At 39.3% G+C, this 20,121-nt stretch overlaps 1 protein-coding gene across 1 annotated transcript in view; it reads left to right on the top strand.

Annotated features, from left to right (window-relative positions):
• Window positions 1-349: 349 nt before the first annotated feature.
• The window catches only part of LOC122773522 (neurobeachin-like), a 232,432-nt gene continuing 212,660 nt past the window's right edge, over window positions 350-20,121 (top strand). The window contains exons 1-8 of the mRNA XM_044032280.1: window positions 350-364; window positions 6,594-6,825; window positions 8,254-8,354; window positions 10,465-10,560; window positions 11,845-11,966; window positions 15,575-15,701; window positions 19,240-19,359; window positions 19,969-20,115. Of these exons, the coding sequence (XP_043888215.1) occupies window positions 350-364; window positions 6,594-6,825; window positions 8,254-8,354; window positions 10,465-10,560; window positions 11,845-11,966; window positions 15,575-15,701; window positions 19,240-19,359; window positions 19,969-20,115 (960 nt within the window). The remainder of the gene's footprint in view (window positions 365-6,593; window positions 6,826-8,253; window positions 8,355-10,464; window positions 10,561-11,844; window positions 11,967-15,574; window positions 15,702-19,239; window positions 19,360-19,968; window positions 20,116-20,121) is intronic.

Consider the following 20,121-nt stretch of genomic DNA (forward strand, 5'->3'; position numbering starts at 1 on the left):
ACGTATGAAAAGAAAAAGCATAATATTTATTACACCATTGTTTTATTGTTATTGGATTATTGTCATTTATTCACTGTTTTTGCAGACAATATAAAACAAATGGTTAGAAAACCATAAAAGAGGAGAGGAATCTGTCACTGACCATTAGCTGAGTCTCTCTCTCTCTCTCTCACAAAATGCCACACTCAAAAAGTTGATAGGACCACTCAGAATGTCCTCACAATACGTGAGTCGAACCAGAAGCTGTTCTAACAACAATGGTCCGACATGTGCAGGCTCACATACTCACTCACATAAGGTTGCACAGATAATATGAAACCTGGTTGGAGGTGAATCATCATCGGCGGCCATGGAGTCTGAGGTGGTGAGAACAGTTCAGAGGATCAAGAGGGGACAAAAGGGAAGGATGCAGGGCTGTGACATTCCATAGATGTTTGTTGGGCTTAAACGGTTGTGCACTCTAAAGTGAGCTTCCGTTTGGCTGATGTACAGTTCCCCAGAACAACAACAACAACAGCAGCAGCAGCAGCAGCAAGTGTGCTTTCCAATGGGATACTCTCTTCCATCTCTGGGCATGCAGCTGTCACCTCTGGTGTATCATGGATGTCTGCCATTTTTAGCAGCTTGTTATAATAATTTGTAACATGTAAACATGTTTTGACTAGTCGTGTGACAGGACATACTGGCATTGACAGTTTCTGACGCAGCATTAATAAATAATGTTTCAGGAATATGGGCTCACAATAACAATCAAACACCATGAGAAAAAAGATTAGAATTAACTGTTTTGACTACAGTTGATGCAAGAGATTTACCAACTCACACTTTCCATCAAAACTTGGTTAGTCATTAATTTCTTTGTTTGGAGGAGCAGTGTGTGGTAGTATTGTTTACACAATGACTGGTACATAAAAGGACAATGCTAAATTTGTATTAGCCATGTTAGGATCAGACACAGGACCATGGCAAGATGTAAATAATTATCAACAAAAGGACATTAAATAAAAAATAAACAAGTTAGAGAGCACATATGATCTCCACTATTGTCTGGCCACCTGACCACTGGGAAACAACAGGACTGACTACTGCAAATGGAACACAAACACACAAGGCTTTGAAAGAAGCACCAGCTTTGGCTTTAGCACACATTTCACACTGGAGAAGTAGGAACTAAAACTTAAGGCCAGTGCACACAAACACGCACAAAAAGCTCTATTACTTCAAATTGATTTCTTCTGCCGCAAATGGAGAAGAAGTTGAGACTCTTTGTACTTGACAGATCAAACTTGGAAGGGAGAGAGAGAAATGGAAAGAGGTGGAACGACGTGTCCATAAAAAAAGGAGAAATCTGATTCTCTCCAAGTGTGTCACAGACATACAGCCAGAGCCAACTAAAGATAATGCTGACATAACCCTGACATCAAATTGGGTTCCAGCTCCCTCCACATTTAGTCTACAGATTACACACAAAAGCAGACATGTACACTCACATGTGCACACCAGGGTTCCTCTAATATACCTCCTGTCAGCGAAAAAAAAACCATCATTCTAAATCTGCACCAGATCCCTTTACTCTTCAGGAAAAATATTTTTATTAATTATACTCATTACCATGTTCACATAATCACTCCGCAGCTGCATCCTAATTGTAATGTGACATCTGTTTCTTCCTCAGAAAAAGGCACTTGTGTATCCCTGCAGAGTAATATACATTTAATTGTTAAAGTTTTGTATTCAACGTTTTCACAAAAACCACTTACTTTTTAACACATCTACACACCTGTGGGTTGAAAACTCAATATGTTATGCTAGTATGTAATGAGGACTGTATTTTAAGCCTGTTTGAAGACAGTAGGCCATGCCATTAGTAATATAAGTTGTGCAGTTGTTATAATAAAGCTTAATTACCCAGAGCCATGGCCAATTAGTCAGCCTCATCCTGTATTAAAGCTGTGTGTCTCCAGTTACACCACAAAAGCCCTTTTTTCTTTCAAATTAGCTGGAATGCTTGTTCAAAATCATGTTTTAGTTACTGTGGTTTGAAAGTCTGCCGGCTGCTAGCTGCAACATATTCTGTACAGAATTATTAATACGCTCTGTGGCCACATTTGTGGGCTTTATTGAATGTAATCCAGATGAATGAGGACAGGTTAACAGAAGGACATGGGCTCTTTGTTTGACTGAACAAGTGTATTAACTCGCATGATGTGATGTGTGAATAAATATCAGATGAATGGTGAATAACTGCAGAGGAATTTGACTTCATTATCAGGTTGCCACCTCAACTATGAGTATTTGACCTAGTGTAACACAGCCAGAATGACTAATCAGGAGTAGGGATGTGCTGACAACTGATAACAAACAGGTGCCAGAACTAAATTGGTAAAATGATGCACTGATAAGATCTGATGTTATTGATCCTAGTCTATGTACTGGGGAAAGGAAGTTCCTAGAGGGATTTGGACATTTCTCATATGCCCCAGCAGCAATTTCCTGCAAAACACAAACACGCACACACACATTAACTTTTAATGTATGTTCAAAAACTAAACTAAATTTGAAACTAAGCCAGCTTTGAAAATCAAGGATGAATTTCGATATGAACTTCCTGTCTACAGTTTTTGACAGATCAAATCTGAATTTGTTTTTCATGGGTAGGTGAGTAAGTGTGTTCCCATTCGAATTTGGTAAGAATCTAACCACACTGCAAAAACAGCCCGATTATAAAATGTACCTTTTTAAGATGAAGAATCTGCCAAAGGTTGGTTGGTTATGATACTTAAAACTAGTTTTTACTGTAAATCTTCAGCCACTTTCAGACTAATGTGTCTTAAAACAAGGAAAAACAGATAAAGTCAAAAAGAAAGGTTTAACATTCCTTACATGACATAATTTCTTTTACACTGATAACTTAGTTAAAAATTATTCTTGTAATTTATCTTTTTAAGGCAAAGTTAGATTTCTTTTAGTTTTTCTACTGCAAAACAAGATTATTTTCGTTATTTTTTAGGCAAAAACCAAACCCGGAAATCCCAGAAACTAATTTTAGTTTGGTTTAATTTTAATGGCCCACCTCTACTTGGTGGTATATTGCTTTTTTACAATGATACAACTGCATGTTTTACCATTAAAATGTATGAATAGACTGCATACATTCAGCCACCTGTGTTCCAAACACTCCATCATTTACTTCCTAGCATTGATTATGGGCTTTACATCTCTGAAATTAAGTGGAATTTAATCTGTGCATTGATTTGCTTCAGGGAAGTTTTTTTTCTCAGATGAACTCATCTGATCTTGAGTTCTAAGTGTGTAATCCGTGATTTAATGCTTGTGTTTCCCTCTTGTAACACAAGAGACAGAAACAATTATTTGTATTATCATTATTGCCCTCAGAATTTGTGGTTGTACTACGGAATTTTTGGTGATTTGCTCCTAAATTGCTTATTTTCTGCTGTATTCTGATATATTTTCATTTAAAAAAAAAATTATTTCTTTTTAGACAAAACCAAGCTTTTCAGCATTGTGTCAGAGGTAAATCTGAGTTTACACTAACACAACACAGGTCACAACACACCTGCTGCTGTCAAACCAAAGCAGGTTTTTTTCCTTTGAGTCATTTCAGAAAGCAACCTCTGACAGGAAACAACAATGATGAAAAGTAAAAGCAAGGATTTCTGTTGTGAGGCCAATATGAGTTGAAACTGAAAGTAACTGTGAATGGAGCTGTTAGTTCTCAGCCCATAGTCAAGGTTTGGCGAAGAACAAATGAGGAAATGCATGCGTGTTACCGTGTCATGCTATCTCAGGCTCTGTCCACACGGAAATGGAACAACATGACACTGTAGTTCATATGCCAGGTCTGAACGTGGCGCTGTAACGAGTATATTACAGCGTGTACAACGACAGAAATGGACAGAATGAACCTAGCCAGGGCGACTAAGGAAAGAAAATAAAAGTTATCATAAAGCGAAAACAGACCAAAGAATCTTCTAACACAAGAGAGGAAGACACTGACGATAAAAGTAAGTGACACCCAATGCAAGTGCAAGAGAAAGACATGGGATTATGACATCATCAGATTAAGCCATAGTGTATTGGTTGTCTACAGGAAAACGCAGGGGTTGTGTTATTTTTCATTTTCAAAAAATTGCATTTCAGGGCTCCTAAAACTTCAGATTTACCTTGACTTGTTTTTCATGTGGACAGCCCATTTCCCAGAGATATCAAATTCTGCCAATTCAGACTAAATCCTGGATTTTTCCGATGAAAATGGAACCAATTTCCAAACATAGCCCAAAAACATCCTGGTAGTGCGGACTTCCCTAACAGAAACATTTATCCAGTCACACTATTGAATTTAAGTTCTTTTTTTTGCACTTCCGCTTTTTGACGTATACTCAACTTCAGCCTAATGTTATGTACATAGCAGAAGAGAGACAGAACACTGATTAATCTGCTTTGTGTGAAACACATTTGACAATGTTTAGAATGCAGCTGACGTCCGTTTATTTTCAGAAGTCAGGCGTTACAGTAGCTCAACCTGCGCCCATCACTGTCGTGTATAAATCACCTGAAAGCAGGGGGAAGCTTTACAGGTCTAATACAGACTTTCAGGGTCTCTGTCATGTGATCCTTATCCTGCTGAGTGTGTTTGATCGTGAGTCGCCGTGATGGAGTGATTGACATTAGACATGTGGGAGGAGCAGCTGACAGTTGGGCATCGCAAATTGTCTGCACACCCGATAACGAGCTGTCCACCCGTCTGTTAGATTTCCAACAGGGGGCTACATTTAGAAGACGGACTCCTGCCTCTGATTTACAGGACTGTCCTGCTCATTTTCGGTCAGTCAGACTATTAGCAGCACCGTTACCAATCATGGAGAGCATAGATCAACATACAGCCACAGATGGGGCAAGAACAATTGTGAGTGATGCACCGTCCTCCCCTCTTGTTATTTAAAATTCTCCCATATGGTTGGTAAATTTGCCCCCCACCCTTTTATTTAACAAAAACCCATCAAAATGACTTTTGTTTGGCCCGGACCAAGTCAGTGTAAAAGTGAATATAAATAAAATTGCTGTGATTTGTGTGATAATGTTTTGATATCAATGCCTTTTATCATAGAACATCACAGGTCCATGACTAACTAATTACCCTCCTACATCAAAGGTCCCTTTATCATATAACATCAGCGGTCTACGCTGCCCTTTATCATAGCATCAAAGGTCACTTAATACCTACTCTACTTACCTACAACATCAAAGTTCCAAGGTATTGATCGATCTAGCTATGCTAGCTAGCTATCAATATCTAGCTCAGAATCAGATTCAAGGACACCATTTACTAATCATTTTGCATAATTTCTGTTTGTGAACATCAATCAGAGGCCAAATGTCAATAACAACAACAACATCACTTTGCCACATGCTAGATAGCTTGATATTTAGCTGTCTAGCTCTGTATCTATCTAGCTTGCTATTTATTTAGCTAGCTGGCTGGCTAAATAACTGTTCACAAAAACAAATAGACTGTTTGAAAGACTCTCATTCTGGTTATGCAGACATTCATGTCCAGGCGGTCCATTGATGCTCATCATTGTGCTGCGTTTGCTCTGAGTTCCAATGATGGACCGGGCTTTTCACTACTTAAGGGAGACTTTGATTTCGCCCAGCTATTACCTGTCAGTCTCAGTAATGCGTACATGGTATCTCAGCCCATTTTCCACCTGCTTGCTTTGATGCCCCCCAGTAGGCTGTTGTCAGTGGTGTCCATATAAACCGTGTACTTCTTTAGAGGGATAATTTCATGCTTGTAGAATTTGAAGAACAGTGTTATTGATTGCTGTTTTCTCCTCTTTTTCTTTTTTTTTTCCCTTGAAGTCGTGATTATCTTTTGTGATTTAAATGGAGCAGTAAAGGTGATACAAACTCCCATTCTACGGTTTTATTGAGTGCTTAAATACTGATCTGAGCCTTCTGTAATTAAAGAGCCTACTTTCCTCTTCCACTGCAGGTCAGTCTTTTCACATTAGCCGGTAAATATGTGACAGGAACCTCCTAGTTAGAGCTGTGGTGTGTTAGATTTGAATCTAAACAAATGGTCAAACCACTTTTCAAGAGTGCACATACTGCTGTTTTTTTTCAACTGCATACAACCCTTTTTTTTCTTGATTTTTAGATCTAATGTTACCCTGTGACATTCCCACACTGCACACAGGAAGTCATTTGTTTCATCTCCAGACAGATGGAGGCAACAGCTAGTAAAATATGACTGGAAACACAAAGATGTATCCAAGTGAAGGAAACCCAGTCATTTGATGGGATAAATGCCCCTTTCCACCCCCTGCTCTGCTGCTTTATACACACAGACGCTCCCTCAGTTTATGGGGACCAAACAGAGTCTGAATAATATCACCATACAAAAATAATCAACAAAAGTTATGAACCGCAGCTTTAATTTCCTCTAGGAGAAGAGCAGTGGGTCAAACGGCAGCTTGAAACTTTCATAATATAATTAAACAGCTCGTTAAAGGTGTCTGAAAATTCTGTCTTTTTTTTAACTGTCTTACTGTCTTCATTTTCCTCTGCAGCTGGTCGGGGGTGAGTTCGACATGGAGACAAACTTCATTATCCAAGAGGCAGAGAGCATCGGCTGCATGGTGGAGCTGCTGGAGCACTGCAACGCCACGTGTCAGGCAGAAATCTGGAGCATGGTCACGGCCATCCTTCGTAAAAGTTTTCGGAACCTGCAGACCAGCACCGAGGTGGGCCTCATCGAGCAGGTGCTGCTCAAGATGAGCTCCGTGGAAGACATGATTGCAGGTACGGCGGCTCTGCTAACAAGTGTCCACTCTCAGGTTCACGCTCAGGTTGTTTAATATTATATGGCACCAAGGTTGTTTAATATAAAAGTGTCACATTTTATATTTTGGAGAGCAACAGTGCCCTTATCATATAACATCAAAGGTCAACTGTGCCCTTTGTATCATATAACATCAAAGGTAAATTGCGCCCTTTATCATTAACATCAAAGGCCAATTGTGCCCATTATTAACACCAAAGGTCAATGGTGCCCTTTATCATTTAGCATCTAAGGTCAACTGTCCCCTTTATATCATATAACATCAAAGGTCAACTGTGCCCTTTATCATAATCATCAAAGGTCAATTGTGCCCTTTATCATTAACATCAAGGGTCAATTGTGCCCTGTATTATTAACATCAAAGGTCAATGGTGCCCTTTATCATTTAACATTAAAGTTTCATTGTACCCTTATCATATAGCGTCACTGTTATGTTTTATTTACAAGTGTACATTGTATTTCAGTTTTTTTTTGTTATTTACAGATTACAGAATGAATTTCTAATCACTGAACAGTTCATTTTCTGTTAAAATTTGGTGCAAATATTCAAGTTCCCAAGGAGAGTTTCTGGAAATTTACTGGGGATTTTCCACCCCCTTTGAAATCCTAAAAGTGTCATTCTCTCTATATAGCAATTTACAAAAAAAAGTTTAACAGAAATGAAAAAAAAACATTTTAAATTTGACAGGTTTTACACAAAGTGAAAGGTTTTAAAATATAAACACAAAAGACATGGAAGATTAAAATGTCTGGCAGCCCATATGGAAGGCATTGTTTGGTCAGGAGCTCCTTTTAATAACTGTGAGGGGTACATTTTGTAAATTTCCATATATATGGGTTTTTACATTCAATCAGGAAACAAAAGCATCTGTGTATAAATCTACATTTAAATCCACATTTTTACTGAAAAACTACCAATGTGGACTTTAGAAGACAATCTCCCACTTTACAATTGAAAAGTAAAAGGTTTTTTTTTACTTATCGTTGTTTTTACTTATTATTATTATTATTGTTATTATTAGTAGTATTATTATTACTATAATACACATTGTGCTTCCATATTTGGGTCAAGCTGCTTTTTTTCTCTCCCAGTGCAAATTATCTGTGCAACTTGCAAATTACGTTCCATTTGGTGAAATCTAAATGTATTTTCCTCGGCGATGCCTGAAAATTAAACATCTTGCCGTGAGGACATCACTTTGATTTTTACTCCGTTTCCCTTATAATTGCTTTCGAAATGTGTCTGTGATATAATGTAATTAAATTTGCAACGGTGTCAGTGAGAATAAAGACAAACTTAAAAGGAAAAAGGGAGTATCTGGACACTTTTTATAGAATATGGCTGTGTTTTGATGACTGTTTCCTTGCGTTTGTTTGCCGATTTAAAGACTTGCTGGTGGACATGGTGGGAGTTTTATCCAGTTACAGCATCACGGTTAAAGAGCTGAAGCTGCTCTTCAGCATGCTGCGAGGGGAAGGAGGCGTCTGGGTGAGTGACAGACAGGAGACGTGAAGACCTGAAGCATTTATCTGTGTGTGTGTGACTGTGTTCTGTTTTTGACACATTCCCGATTTAGGGAATGTCTTAATTGACATTTAGCGAGTTTTGCAATCAAACCCTTTTTATTAAATTTTTTAATTTGTGCAAATGGGAATTTTGAGTACAATCAAAGGTAATTTGTGCTGTAATACATTTCTTTTGACCAAGATTGACCAAGAACGAAAAATTATTTTCATAATTGTGATTTATCTTCAGAAAATGTTGATCAGTGTTTCCCAAACCTGGAAATAATGATGTTCCCAAATGTAGTATTTTGTCCACAAACCAAAATGCTTCTATTTCAATCATTTATTTGTTAAAAAGAGCAAAGAAACCCGAAAATGTTCACATTTAAGAAGCTTTGAAGAATTGGTTATCAAAATAGTTGATGATTAATTTAGTGATTGATTAATTTAAGATTTGTGTTTAGTATAATCTGAAAAATAACCAGTTTGGTTTGTTTGTATTTTTGGCATATCTACAAGCGAACTAAACTTTATTTATAACGACATGTTTCTTCTTTCACATCTTGTAATCCCTTGAGATTAGATGCGCTCATATGCATTACATCAGGGGATTCTAAAAATAAATAACACTTCTGTTTCCCCGCTATCTGTGGGTTGCCATTAGCCCATTTTTGTGGTTTGTGCATTAAAAAAACGGAAACAAAAGAAAAAAGATTAGTCTTGAGGTGTCACATTTCAGATTTCACGCCTCAGAGAGGTGGAAAAGTTTCTGTTTCTGTTTGGCGACGCAAACAGATTCTGCAAATAAGGGTTGACATTCAGAGGGTCTGTATGTTTCATAAATGCTCTTTGTCTACATATACACAAGACTTTGTGACACACTGATTCCTCAACTGGAGTCATGGAACTACGGTGGCCTTCATGTAGCAGAAAGGATGCCACTGTTTTCCATTTGTTTAATTCCCCCTGTGCCTTTTGCGATTTATCATTTGATCGCTGTTGATCTAAAGTGTCCAGCAACGCTCCCTTTCATTTTGCTCAGTTCACAGAAACCGCACCAGGTGACGTCCGGAGCTCTATAAAACCTCCTACACGTTATACTGTATAGAGCTCCACGTCACATGATGTCAAGAGCTCTATAAACTCTCCTACTTGTTATATAGAGCTCTGCATCACATGATGTCAAGGGCTTATAAACTCACCTAGTTATAAATTACATACATATACATATTATATAGAGCACCAGGTCACGTAACGCCCAGAGCTCTATACACCGTCCTACATGTTCTATAGAGCTCTGTGTCACGTGATGTCTGGAGCTTTTAAACTCTCCTACATGTTATATAGAGCTACGCATCACATAACACCTGGAGCTCCAAACCGTCCTACATGTTACCCAGAGCTCCAGGTCACGTAATGCCCAGAGGTCTATGAACTCTCCTATATGTTAAATAGAGCTCTATAAACTCTCCTACATGTTATATAGATATCTATAAACTCTCCTACATGTTAAATAGAGCTCTATAAACTCTCCTACATGTTATATAGAGACTATATGTTATATAGAGATATAACTCTCCTACATGTTATATAGAGCTCTATAAGCTCTCCTACATGTTAAATAGAGCTCTATAATCTCTCCTACATGTTATATAGAGATCTATAATCTCTCCTACATGTTATGTAGAGCTCTACAAACTCTCCTACATGTTATATAGAGATCTATAATCTCTCCTACATGTTATATAGAGATCTATAATCTCTTCTACATGGTATATAGAGCTACATGTTATATAGAATCTCTCCTACATGTTATATAGAGCTCTATAAACCCTTCTACATGTTAAATAGAGCTATATTTAACATGTAGGAGAGTTTATATAGCTCAAGGTCCGGAGCTCTATAAACCCTTCTACATGTTAAATAGAGCTATATTTAACATGTAGGAGAGTTTATATAGCTCAAGGTCCGGAGCTCTATAAAGCCTCATTCATGTTGTAAACTGGAGCTTTAAAGAGAAAAAAAGCTTTGTCTATGTTATTACTTACTCTCTTTTTTTCTTTTCCTCTTTTTCATCATTGCCACCTGTGCAGCCGAGGCATGCTGTCAAAATGTTGTCAGTGCTGAATCAGATGCCCCAGAGACACGGTCCAGATGCTTTCTTCAACTTCCCTGGTCGCAGTGCTGCAGTAAGCTTCTTTATTCCTCCTCCTCCTCCTCCTCCTCCTCTTGAATTCTGATTTAAAATGCCGTGCATTTGTACCGTAGATTAGCAAGTGTCCCTACTAATGTGCGGGTAAAGGCTCTTAAAAACACCATCTTGTGTTGAAAGGCTTGACATCTTAATTAAAGTTCACTCCGGAGCCTGTAGTTTATCTTGGGAGCAGACATATTTAGAGAAATAACAGACGGAGAAGAGTAAGTGGCTGGAGAGATTGGTAGCTCGTGGCAATACTTTAAATTAGTTGTCATAGTAATTTTATTAAATCCTCTTTTTTTTTTCTATTGATTGCTAATGAATTTCTCTGTGAACGTACACACTAATATTAACTTTACCCCAATGCAAAGAGGGCTGCAAAACTATTCAGTATGAGCTGGAATTAATGCAAGAATTATTTTCGAGGACGCCACATGCAGAGTAATCAAAACGTCTTTTAAAAGCACGTAAATTAATTTACCCCCCTCCTCTTCAGTCTGCAGTAAATACTTCATAATAATAATAAAAGGAAATTAGTTGTATGATGTTTCTACACCTTGATTGGAGTCCACTTGTGTTGGCATTGTCATTTTAGCCAAAAATTCACATTTGAAGTAGGAGTATTACGCGATACGTGACAGTGTCTTTACTGCCCCCTTCAGGCTAAAGCTGGGCAATACAGGGCAAAAAAAAACATATCACAATATACGTTTTTATATCACTTGATAACAATATGAATTAAATCCATATATTTGTAAGGCTAAGTGACATATTTCCTATATCCTGGTATACGAGATATATATTGGTATATAAAGCTGCACACAGGTTGTGAGTGACAATACACTGTGAATATAATCTGCTGTTTATGGCTTTAAAATACACGTATTATTACCTTTTTTATTTCAGTGTGGCTTTTAATGTTAAATGCAGGATATTGTTGATAAATTTGGTTACATTCCGCTATAGCACAAATAATTTGCCTTAAAATCAAAGAAAATGTTCAGTAGTCACTTTTTTTTAACCTATAATTTTGACTATTCCATGTAATTTTTTAACCCATATACACAGTAGCCTTTAAATAATCATGGACACCGTATCACGATATCCAGAATCTGTGAACATATTTTGTTTCATGTCACGATAGAGATATAATGTCCATCATTTTCATCCATGTTGAAAACAGTTTTGAGTTCACATTTGTTTTACTTTTGTCCACAAAGCCAGAACATCTGAATCTGAGAGTGAGTAATTGTTGTTGTTTTGGTTTTTGTCCCAGGCCATCGCTTTACCTCCAATCGCCAAGTGGCCTTATCAGAGCGGGTTTACGTTAAACACCTGGTTCAGAATGGACCCGCTGAATAACATCAACGTGGACAAAGACAAACCCTATCTCTACTGGTGGGTACACACATGTTGTTTAAATCTTGTCTATTTCAGTTCAGTCTAATTCAGGCCCGAAACGGCTCCTGGTGTGAATTTGTGCGAGGAGCCCATTGTTATCCTTCAAATTATTATTATATCCGTGGCTTTGCGGTCATTTTTGAGGGGGTTAACGTAAAAAAAAACTCTTTAAAATGCAATATTGGCATAGTTCCCGGACCTGTGTGTTGCTCAAGGGCTCTATAGCGCCCCCTAAGGTGAAAACAGGGGCAAAATTTTTGAGTTTGAAACTGAATTTCCCGAAACTTGGTGGGAAGATGTTATAGACAAAGACGAATAAAAAAGTCGACCGTAACCATGGCCTCAACTCAACAGGAAGTCGGCCATTTTAAATTTTGGCATCAATTTTGACGATTTACACCCTATGTTTGTCACACCAACATTAAAAAAGCATGCCATTGTGTACTAGACACATCAAAGGTGAAAAGTTATCAAAAGGTTTTGTGGACTCAAAAGGGCGTGGCCACGGCAACCCTTGATGTTTTGTTGAATTTCGACCATTCGCCACGAAACAGGAAGTGCCCTATGACTTCGGCATACGTTAAGTTCCACTGATTTTCCTGAATCTTGGCCAACTCGGCCATGAAGTTTGAAAGATAATTTCATACTGAATAAAGATACTTTTTTTTACAAAAAAAATCTGTTCCCTTCAGATCACAAAGACTCTTTTTTTGGAATCTTTTCTCTAAATTGCTTGGACGAATTTTCTTGTGCGTCTTGTACATTGTTTGCAGAATGCTGTGATCTACCCGATCATCAAATTTCAGCAATTTCCATTTGACAAATAAGGGATTTGTTGGATCTCTGTATCGATTCCTGTTCATTCAGTTTGTGTCAGGCCAGTTTTGGTCCACTGGCCACCAGTTGCTCACCACTGCCATGGACCGTACACCCAAAAAATCCATAAAAGTTCACTTGGAGTCAATAAACTGACTCTTGTACCCGAACAAATGTGATACGATGGCAAATATCTTCGCCATCAACATCAAAAATGCACTTTTTTCCTCCTCATTTAATCAGATTACGATTAAAACTTGTTTTTCCGAGGTTAAAATAGTATGTAATACACCATTATTCACACTTGTGATGAGGGAAAGGGGCTTCATTTCCTTTGCATAATTGTCATTAATGAAACTAGAGACAAAGAGAGGGGGGGAACAAGGTCAGATTGTTGCGATTAAACCGCCCCGGGCGCTTGAACTACCGCGGGATGACGTCAGCCGTCGCTGCGGCGGACCGGGAGGCATTGTGATGCTATTAATTTAGTTTTGAATATCTGCCACAGAAGGACCACAAAACGACTCCTGCGTGGGCATGTCGGTAATTAGCGTTGGAATCTGTAACCAATAATTGCAGTGATGTTCAGCTGCTGTTCTGTCTGTTTATGAGAGAAGCGTGGGGGAGAAAATGCAAATTGACACATAAAGGAAACGTGGAGAGGAATGAGAGAGAGAGCGAGTGGATAATAAAGATAAGAAGGGAAGAGATGGCTGATAGGGGAGAGTGTGTTCACACTGATTTCACACAGATAACATTTCTCTCTCTGCTGCTGCTGCTGCTTTACCTGCATCTGTCAGTTTGAATTAGAGAATCTGCTCGGTCTGAGAGGATTTCTTTTTGTGTCTCTCTGATGTGTAACATCAAAAACAGGGGAGGGCGAAAAAAAGAAAAGAAGAAGAACTGGCAAAGAAAAGTCGTTGGTATTCATGCGGCGGCAGCGGCTCTGTCTTTCCATGAGAGTCGCACCAAAAAAAAAAATGGTGCGATATGCCAAGCTAATCCTGTTTATGTATTTCTCTGAGGGCCTCGCAGCTCAGTGGCAGGCCATGTCGACGGCACACACACACACACACACACAAAAGGACTGTATTTTTCAGCTGTGGACAAAGGTTTGATGCTTTTCTCCTCTGATGTTTGATCACAAGCAAAGGTTTTGGGGCTCTTTATCTCTCCGAGCACCTCCAATATGAAAGTTTATATTCTCCTAATCTGCCTTGTCAGAAAAGGCTGAGTTGATCCCAATGGGTGGTGGTAGCTTTGAAGGGGAACTTTGCAAGTAGCTCCCCCTACAGTTGTGGAGTTCATATTTCCACTTAAAAAAAACAATAGCGATAATGTGGACGTTGTCTTTAATCGCCAGTTTGTTACAGAGACCTCCATTTCAAAATCTGCCTCGTCAGAAAAGGTTGATTTGATCAGAGTGGGTGGTGGAAGCTTTGAAAACTGGTCGCTCTTTCGCCCTTTTTCTCTAAGAAGCGATAATGTGGACGTTGTCTTTCATCGCTAACTGGTTAGGAACACCTCCAATTTGGAGAATACAAGTTTTCAAGCTTGCCTTGTCAGAAAAGGCTGAGCTGATCTCTTTTTCTTCGTAAAGAGCTCCCCCTACTGTTCTACAGAGTACATATTTTTTACGACACCACCGTAAACATGCATCGATTTTTCTACCGCTTTATCCTCACTGTTGTAAAAAAAAACTGGCGAAGATGTGGACGTCGTTTTTAATCGCAACTTGCTCCGAAGACCTCCAATCCAGTTTTCATACTTTTTTTTTTTTTTCTTCGTAAAGATCTCCCCCTATTGTTCTGGAGTACATATTTTTAACGACACCACCGTAAACATGCATTCATCCATTGGCTAGCGCCTTATCCTCACTGTTGTGAAAGTTAATCCCAGTGGGTGGTGGCAGCTTTGAAGCGGAACTTTGCAAGTAAGGGTGCTTTTTTTCTGCAATTTTCTTCCTTAAATGCTCCCCCTACAGTTTTGGAGTTCATATTTTTAATGCCACCGCCGTAAACATCTATCCCAGTGGGTAGTGGAAGCTTTGAAGTGTAGCTCCTGCTTTTAACTGGTCGCTCTTTTTCTCTCAGGAGCACCCCCTACAGTTTCGGAGTACACCCTAAGCATCCGTCCATCCATTGCCTACCGCTTTATCCTTGCTGTCGTAAAAACTCACCGCTGTCCGTGTCAGTGGGGGAACCTTTACAACATCGGGAAAAGAGCAAATACACAGAGAACAGAGAGTCTATCCCAAAAACGTACAAGCGCAGCAGCAAGAACAACCAGGTTCTTCAGTTCTTGCCATTCGGGAAAAAAGCCGCTCCAATCTTTACTGCGTCTAAAATAGCGATATCGTTGCCTCGCCGTAAAAAGCAATTTGTGTTTCTCGCCAAGACCCAAGAATCCTGATTCAACGAGACATTTAACCGTCACAATGACTCTAGCATAGTTCTGCTTGAAAGATTACTGACTACTTGACATTTTCCATTTTTATTTTATTTAACCTTTATTTAACCAGAATTAAATCTTAGCAAGATTAAATAAAAACCTCTTTGGCAAGAGTGCCCCGACCAAGACAGGCGGGGCAGTACATACAGATGAGGGCATGGATACAAGCAGCTCAATCATGCAGCGTATTCAATACAATATAGATACTGTGTCATAAAACGCACATAAAATGGAGAAGTCAGGCCACACATGTGCAGTTTCTGCCTCTAAGTCGTTTTACAATACTTGGTCGGCTAAGATATTTAACCATAGCATCCTCTCATGTTTTGTGTTCACAGCTTTCGGACGAGCAAAGGCATCGGCTACTCGGCACATTTCGTCGGAAACTGCTTGATCGTGACGTCGCTCAAGTCCAAAGGGAAAGGTTTCCAGCACTGTGTCAAGTACGACTTTCAGCCGAGGAAGGTACGACGTAACACATAATGAACTGTAAAAGCATTATATGCTGTAATATATGGGGAATATGTGACATGAGACAATATGTGGTTTCAGGCTATCATCATAAGGTATCTGTGATGACTCTGAGATTTCCTGATTTTAAAAGCTGCAATTTGATTGAAAAATACATGGCAATGACAAATTTATATTTACAAAAAAAGAAAAAAAGGTAACACTTCTTTAATTTTAAGCCTAATTGTTTGTGTTATAGCAGAATCCCACCATATTTATAGCCACTTACATTGTTTCTAACACAGCTAAATATCCTTCATTTAACATAATAAACCAGGTATTAACAGAAGTGCAAAGTAATGAGTGTATTTTAAGCATGTATAACAGTAGATGTCTTATTTTAGAGCATATTTACAGTGTGTTGTCACTCAAAACAACCCGTGTGCAATTTTGTACCCACATATTTGTCATATGTCACGATATATTACATATAGTATATATATTAGTTTTGCTTTTCGTCAGGTTGAGACGTTTTTGAGAAGGTTAGTGGGGCTTTTTAGGTCCAATATCCTTCAGTATCACACCTTTTTTTTCGTTTTACGTCTCAATATGATACATTTCCTACATCTTTCACCCCTGGCGTGACTATAACAGGTGTAATTTGATCAAATGAAACCAAATTCAGCATGTGAGAAGCATACTTATCCCCGCATTTTGAGAGAGAGAGAGAGCAAAAACGGCCTCAGCGAATGTTTCAAACAATTAGGGCTTTCGCACAACACCTGGGAACGACAGTTTATCTCAGGCTCATACTGCTGCAGTGCAGCAGGTACCATTTAGTCAAAGCTATTAGAGGATAAAACATGTTGAATTGCGCTTTTTAATTGATTTTCAGTCCAGACGTGTGAGGATAAGTGCCTTTCTAAATGATCTCTGGGACGTTTTGCTCTCCTCCCTCGGCCATGAATCCTCTTCGGAGTGTCCTTACGTTTGTGTGCCGACAGCTGTAATTCCACAGAAATGGCTCGCGGTGCCCTTTCTGTGGTCAAACCAATAAATAGTGTGCACATAGTCCCACAGGTCATGAACGGGGGGGGGGGGTTTTTCTCTCAGCCGCCGTGATTGTTTGTGCCAGTGTTTTCATACTTGATTTTGTTTGTTTGTTTGTGATCCCCGAGTAGATTCATTTGTTTGAGTTAACACAAACGGGCAAGCAAAGATTTGTTAAATTGCTTTTGCGAAAAGGAAAAAAAATAACAGGAAAGTCAACTTACTTCAGAGAATACGTCGAGTCAATAGAGGCTTTGAACGTTTTGACCTTTTCTGAGCTTTGAGGAAACTGTGTGCTCAACAAATTTAGCCCAGGCTCCTCATTCATCCATAATTTATTTATATTTGGTGGGGTTTTTCAGCTGCTTTAAAGTTTGGTAGTTTGGTGGTAGAAACCACGCTAGTTCCTTCCTTAGATCAGAGCCGGGAGTATTGTCACCTGTGAGTTCACCGAAATGCAATCATAGCTATTGTTATCAATACCAGTTGACAACACTGTATTTTGGGTATTTTGGGCAGTATTAGTAGCATGGCAGCCATCTTGGACTCCTATGTTGTTGCTCCAAGTTTGTGAGTTGGAAATCCAAGTTCACGACCTTGTAAATTTCCGAGTTCCAACGACAAACGGAGCGCAGCTGGACATTCACACCGACAACATGACTGCCAAGCTGTTTAACCAAAACAGCATTTTCTGACTAAAAACCTAAAGTTTAACCATCGTGCACCAAATTCCATTGACAAAATCTGCGTTTTTAGCTCACGGGAACACAGGAGCTGTCGGCGCACTGCTGCCTCGTTTGCTTGGTTTGTCTCACTTAGACACATTAAAATTAAGGATTTTAAAAAGCCGAATTGACCGCAATAATGGGGTTACAAAAACACTTTAACTTACTGATAGCGTATCAGTGGGGTAACATGTCCTGCCTGCCACAATGAAAAAAATGCTCATTTTCTCTATGGACTTTGGTACAAGAGCCATGAAACATTCACATTTTGCAGCCTGGAAATGTGGTTAACATCTTATTAAGACATCCTAGAGCTAAACTCATGTCTTTTGTGAGGCGAGCCTCTTCATTAAGTGGCTAAAATCCGTTTTTTTTTTCTTCCCCTGAAAGACAGTGGTGGTGAACACGGTGAGGTCGGCGTTTGATGGACCTCAAACGACCACTTCAGAAACACGAACTATCACTGCGAGTGTGAACGGCTCATTGATAACGTCCTCACGTGAAAGCAATCCGAAGTGGAAAAATGAAGAAGCTCTGCGTCTTGTACCTCGTGTAATAAAAATGTCCCGAGTATTTAAGACAGAACCTTGAGGTTTGAACTCGCGGACTCAACTTTGCACTTCAAAGAGATTATCTGATTAAAGAGACGTACAGTACCGGGACAGAATTTCAAAAAGAGTGGACACTGGGTCAAGTACTTAGTCCTGCATCAGCAGCGTGGACTAAAGGATTAAAACGTTGCTTCAAATGATTTTTATTATATATATGTATATATGTGTATGTGTGCCATGGCCTCAATTCAACAGGATGTCAGGTATTTTGAATTTTGGTGATTTTCACCCTGCGTAAATGATACAAAACGGCACGGCCACGGCAACCCTCTGTGTTTTGGCACATTTCGACCATTCGCCACGAAACAGGAAGTGCCCTATATGACTTCGACATACATCCAGTTCCACTGAATTTCCTGAACTTTTTGAATTTTGGTGTCCATTTTGGCGATTTGCACCCTTCGTAAATGAGTTTGACACATCAAAGGCGAATAGTTGTGGAATTTCACACCCGGCACAGGTTGCCAGACCGTCACAGAGACAAATTTTTCATGTCAAAGAAGTCAATTTATTTCGACACACTCTTTATTCTCTCCAGCACAGGCACTGAGGCAAAAACAAACAGCTACAATAATGCCAACTACTACAATGTCTCTGCAGTTGTTGAATAAAAACCTCTACATTACATTACTTTTGTCCGGACATGCAATCCATCATTCTACACACACTGTATTGACCGTAGCCATGGCTTCAACTGAACAAAAATGTGCCAATTTGTACTGGTCACATCAAAGATGCAAAGTTATCGAAAGGTTTTGCGGATTCAAATGAATTTTTGTTTGTTTTGTTGTTCTTTTTGGTTGATATTAGGTTTTTTTTATTATTATTATTATTATTATTATTTTTAAGTCAACTCTGGCTGTTGTTAAAAGACCAGAGTGTCACTGGAGTGACTTTGTGCACAGTGAAAAAAACAAGTTTTCTTTGCCTCCTAAGCCTTTTTCTCCTTTCATGCATTACTCACTATCTGCCGCCACAGACTCAGACTCAGCTTTTGGTCCGAATTCCCAGCTTTTAAAAAAGACACAACTTGCATGGAGCGTAAAACGCTGGACGACGTATTGCTCCATGATAAACCTGCCGTGTTTGTCCTCGTTGTTGCCTTATGAGTGTAAGTGCATGTGTTTTGCGCTGACTTGTTAAACTCCTTTGTCTTATCGTCCTCAGTGGTACATGATCAGCATCGTTCACATCTACAGCCGCTGGAGGAACAGCGAAATCAGATGCTACGTGAACGGGCAGCTCGTCTCGTACGGAGACATGGCGTGGCACGTCAACACGAACGACGTAAGCGGTTTTGATTTTTATTGTTTAGTCAGGACACCACAGAGATGACGCCATTTTGGCAGGCGATGATGATGCTGTTCATAGGCAGCAGTGTGTATATATACATATATCTATATATATAGATATATGTGACGACAGGTGCCTTCTTTTCCTCGCTCTCTTTATGGCGCTTTACCATGACTTACATTACATTACATGAATTGCAATCTTTTTAATATATACTTGTAATTTTGAAATGTTCTCATCACGGAAGCAAATCAGGGCTCAACAAACTAAAATGGAAAACAAGCTCAAATCAAAATTCCAGTCCCCACGTGCACTCGTAAATCTCTCCGGAGCGACTCACTCGTCAGCCGCTGTGTAATTAGCTGCTGACATTTTAACTTATCCTTCAAATTTATCCTTAATGTAATCACAGCACATATTCACACTGCCCCTGAGGGTATGTGTGTATCGAGGTTTCCATGTCTTTTATAAATCAGCCACACTTTCTGTCCTTTCATGAGAGAATTGTTAGCTGTTTATTTCTCATTCTTAAGCCGAATTAACCGAGTTTCTTTTTTCCAGTACAGAATACCCCTTCTCATGCCCTCCCTTTTTTTTCCACAGAGTTATGATAAGTGCTTCCTCGGGTCCTCGGAGACGGCGGACGCTAACAGAGTGTTCTGTGGACAGCTGGGAGCCGTCTACGTCTTCAGCGAAGCCCTCAATCCCGCGCAGATATTTGCAATTCATCAGCTCGGACCAGGCTACAAGGTACGC

Source organism: Solea senegalensis, linkage group LG8 (genome assembly GCF_019176455.1).
Source record: "Solea senegalensis isolate Sse05_10M linkage group LG8, IFAPA_SoseM_1, whole genome shotgun sequence".
In the NCBI taxonomy this organism is placed as follows: domain Eukaryota; kingdom Metazoa; phylum Chordata; class Actinopteri; order Pleuronectiformes; family Soleidae; genus Solea; species Solea senegalensis.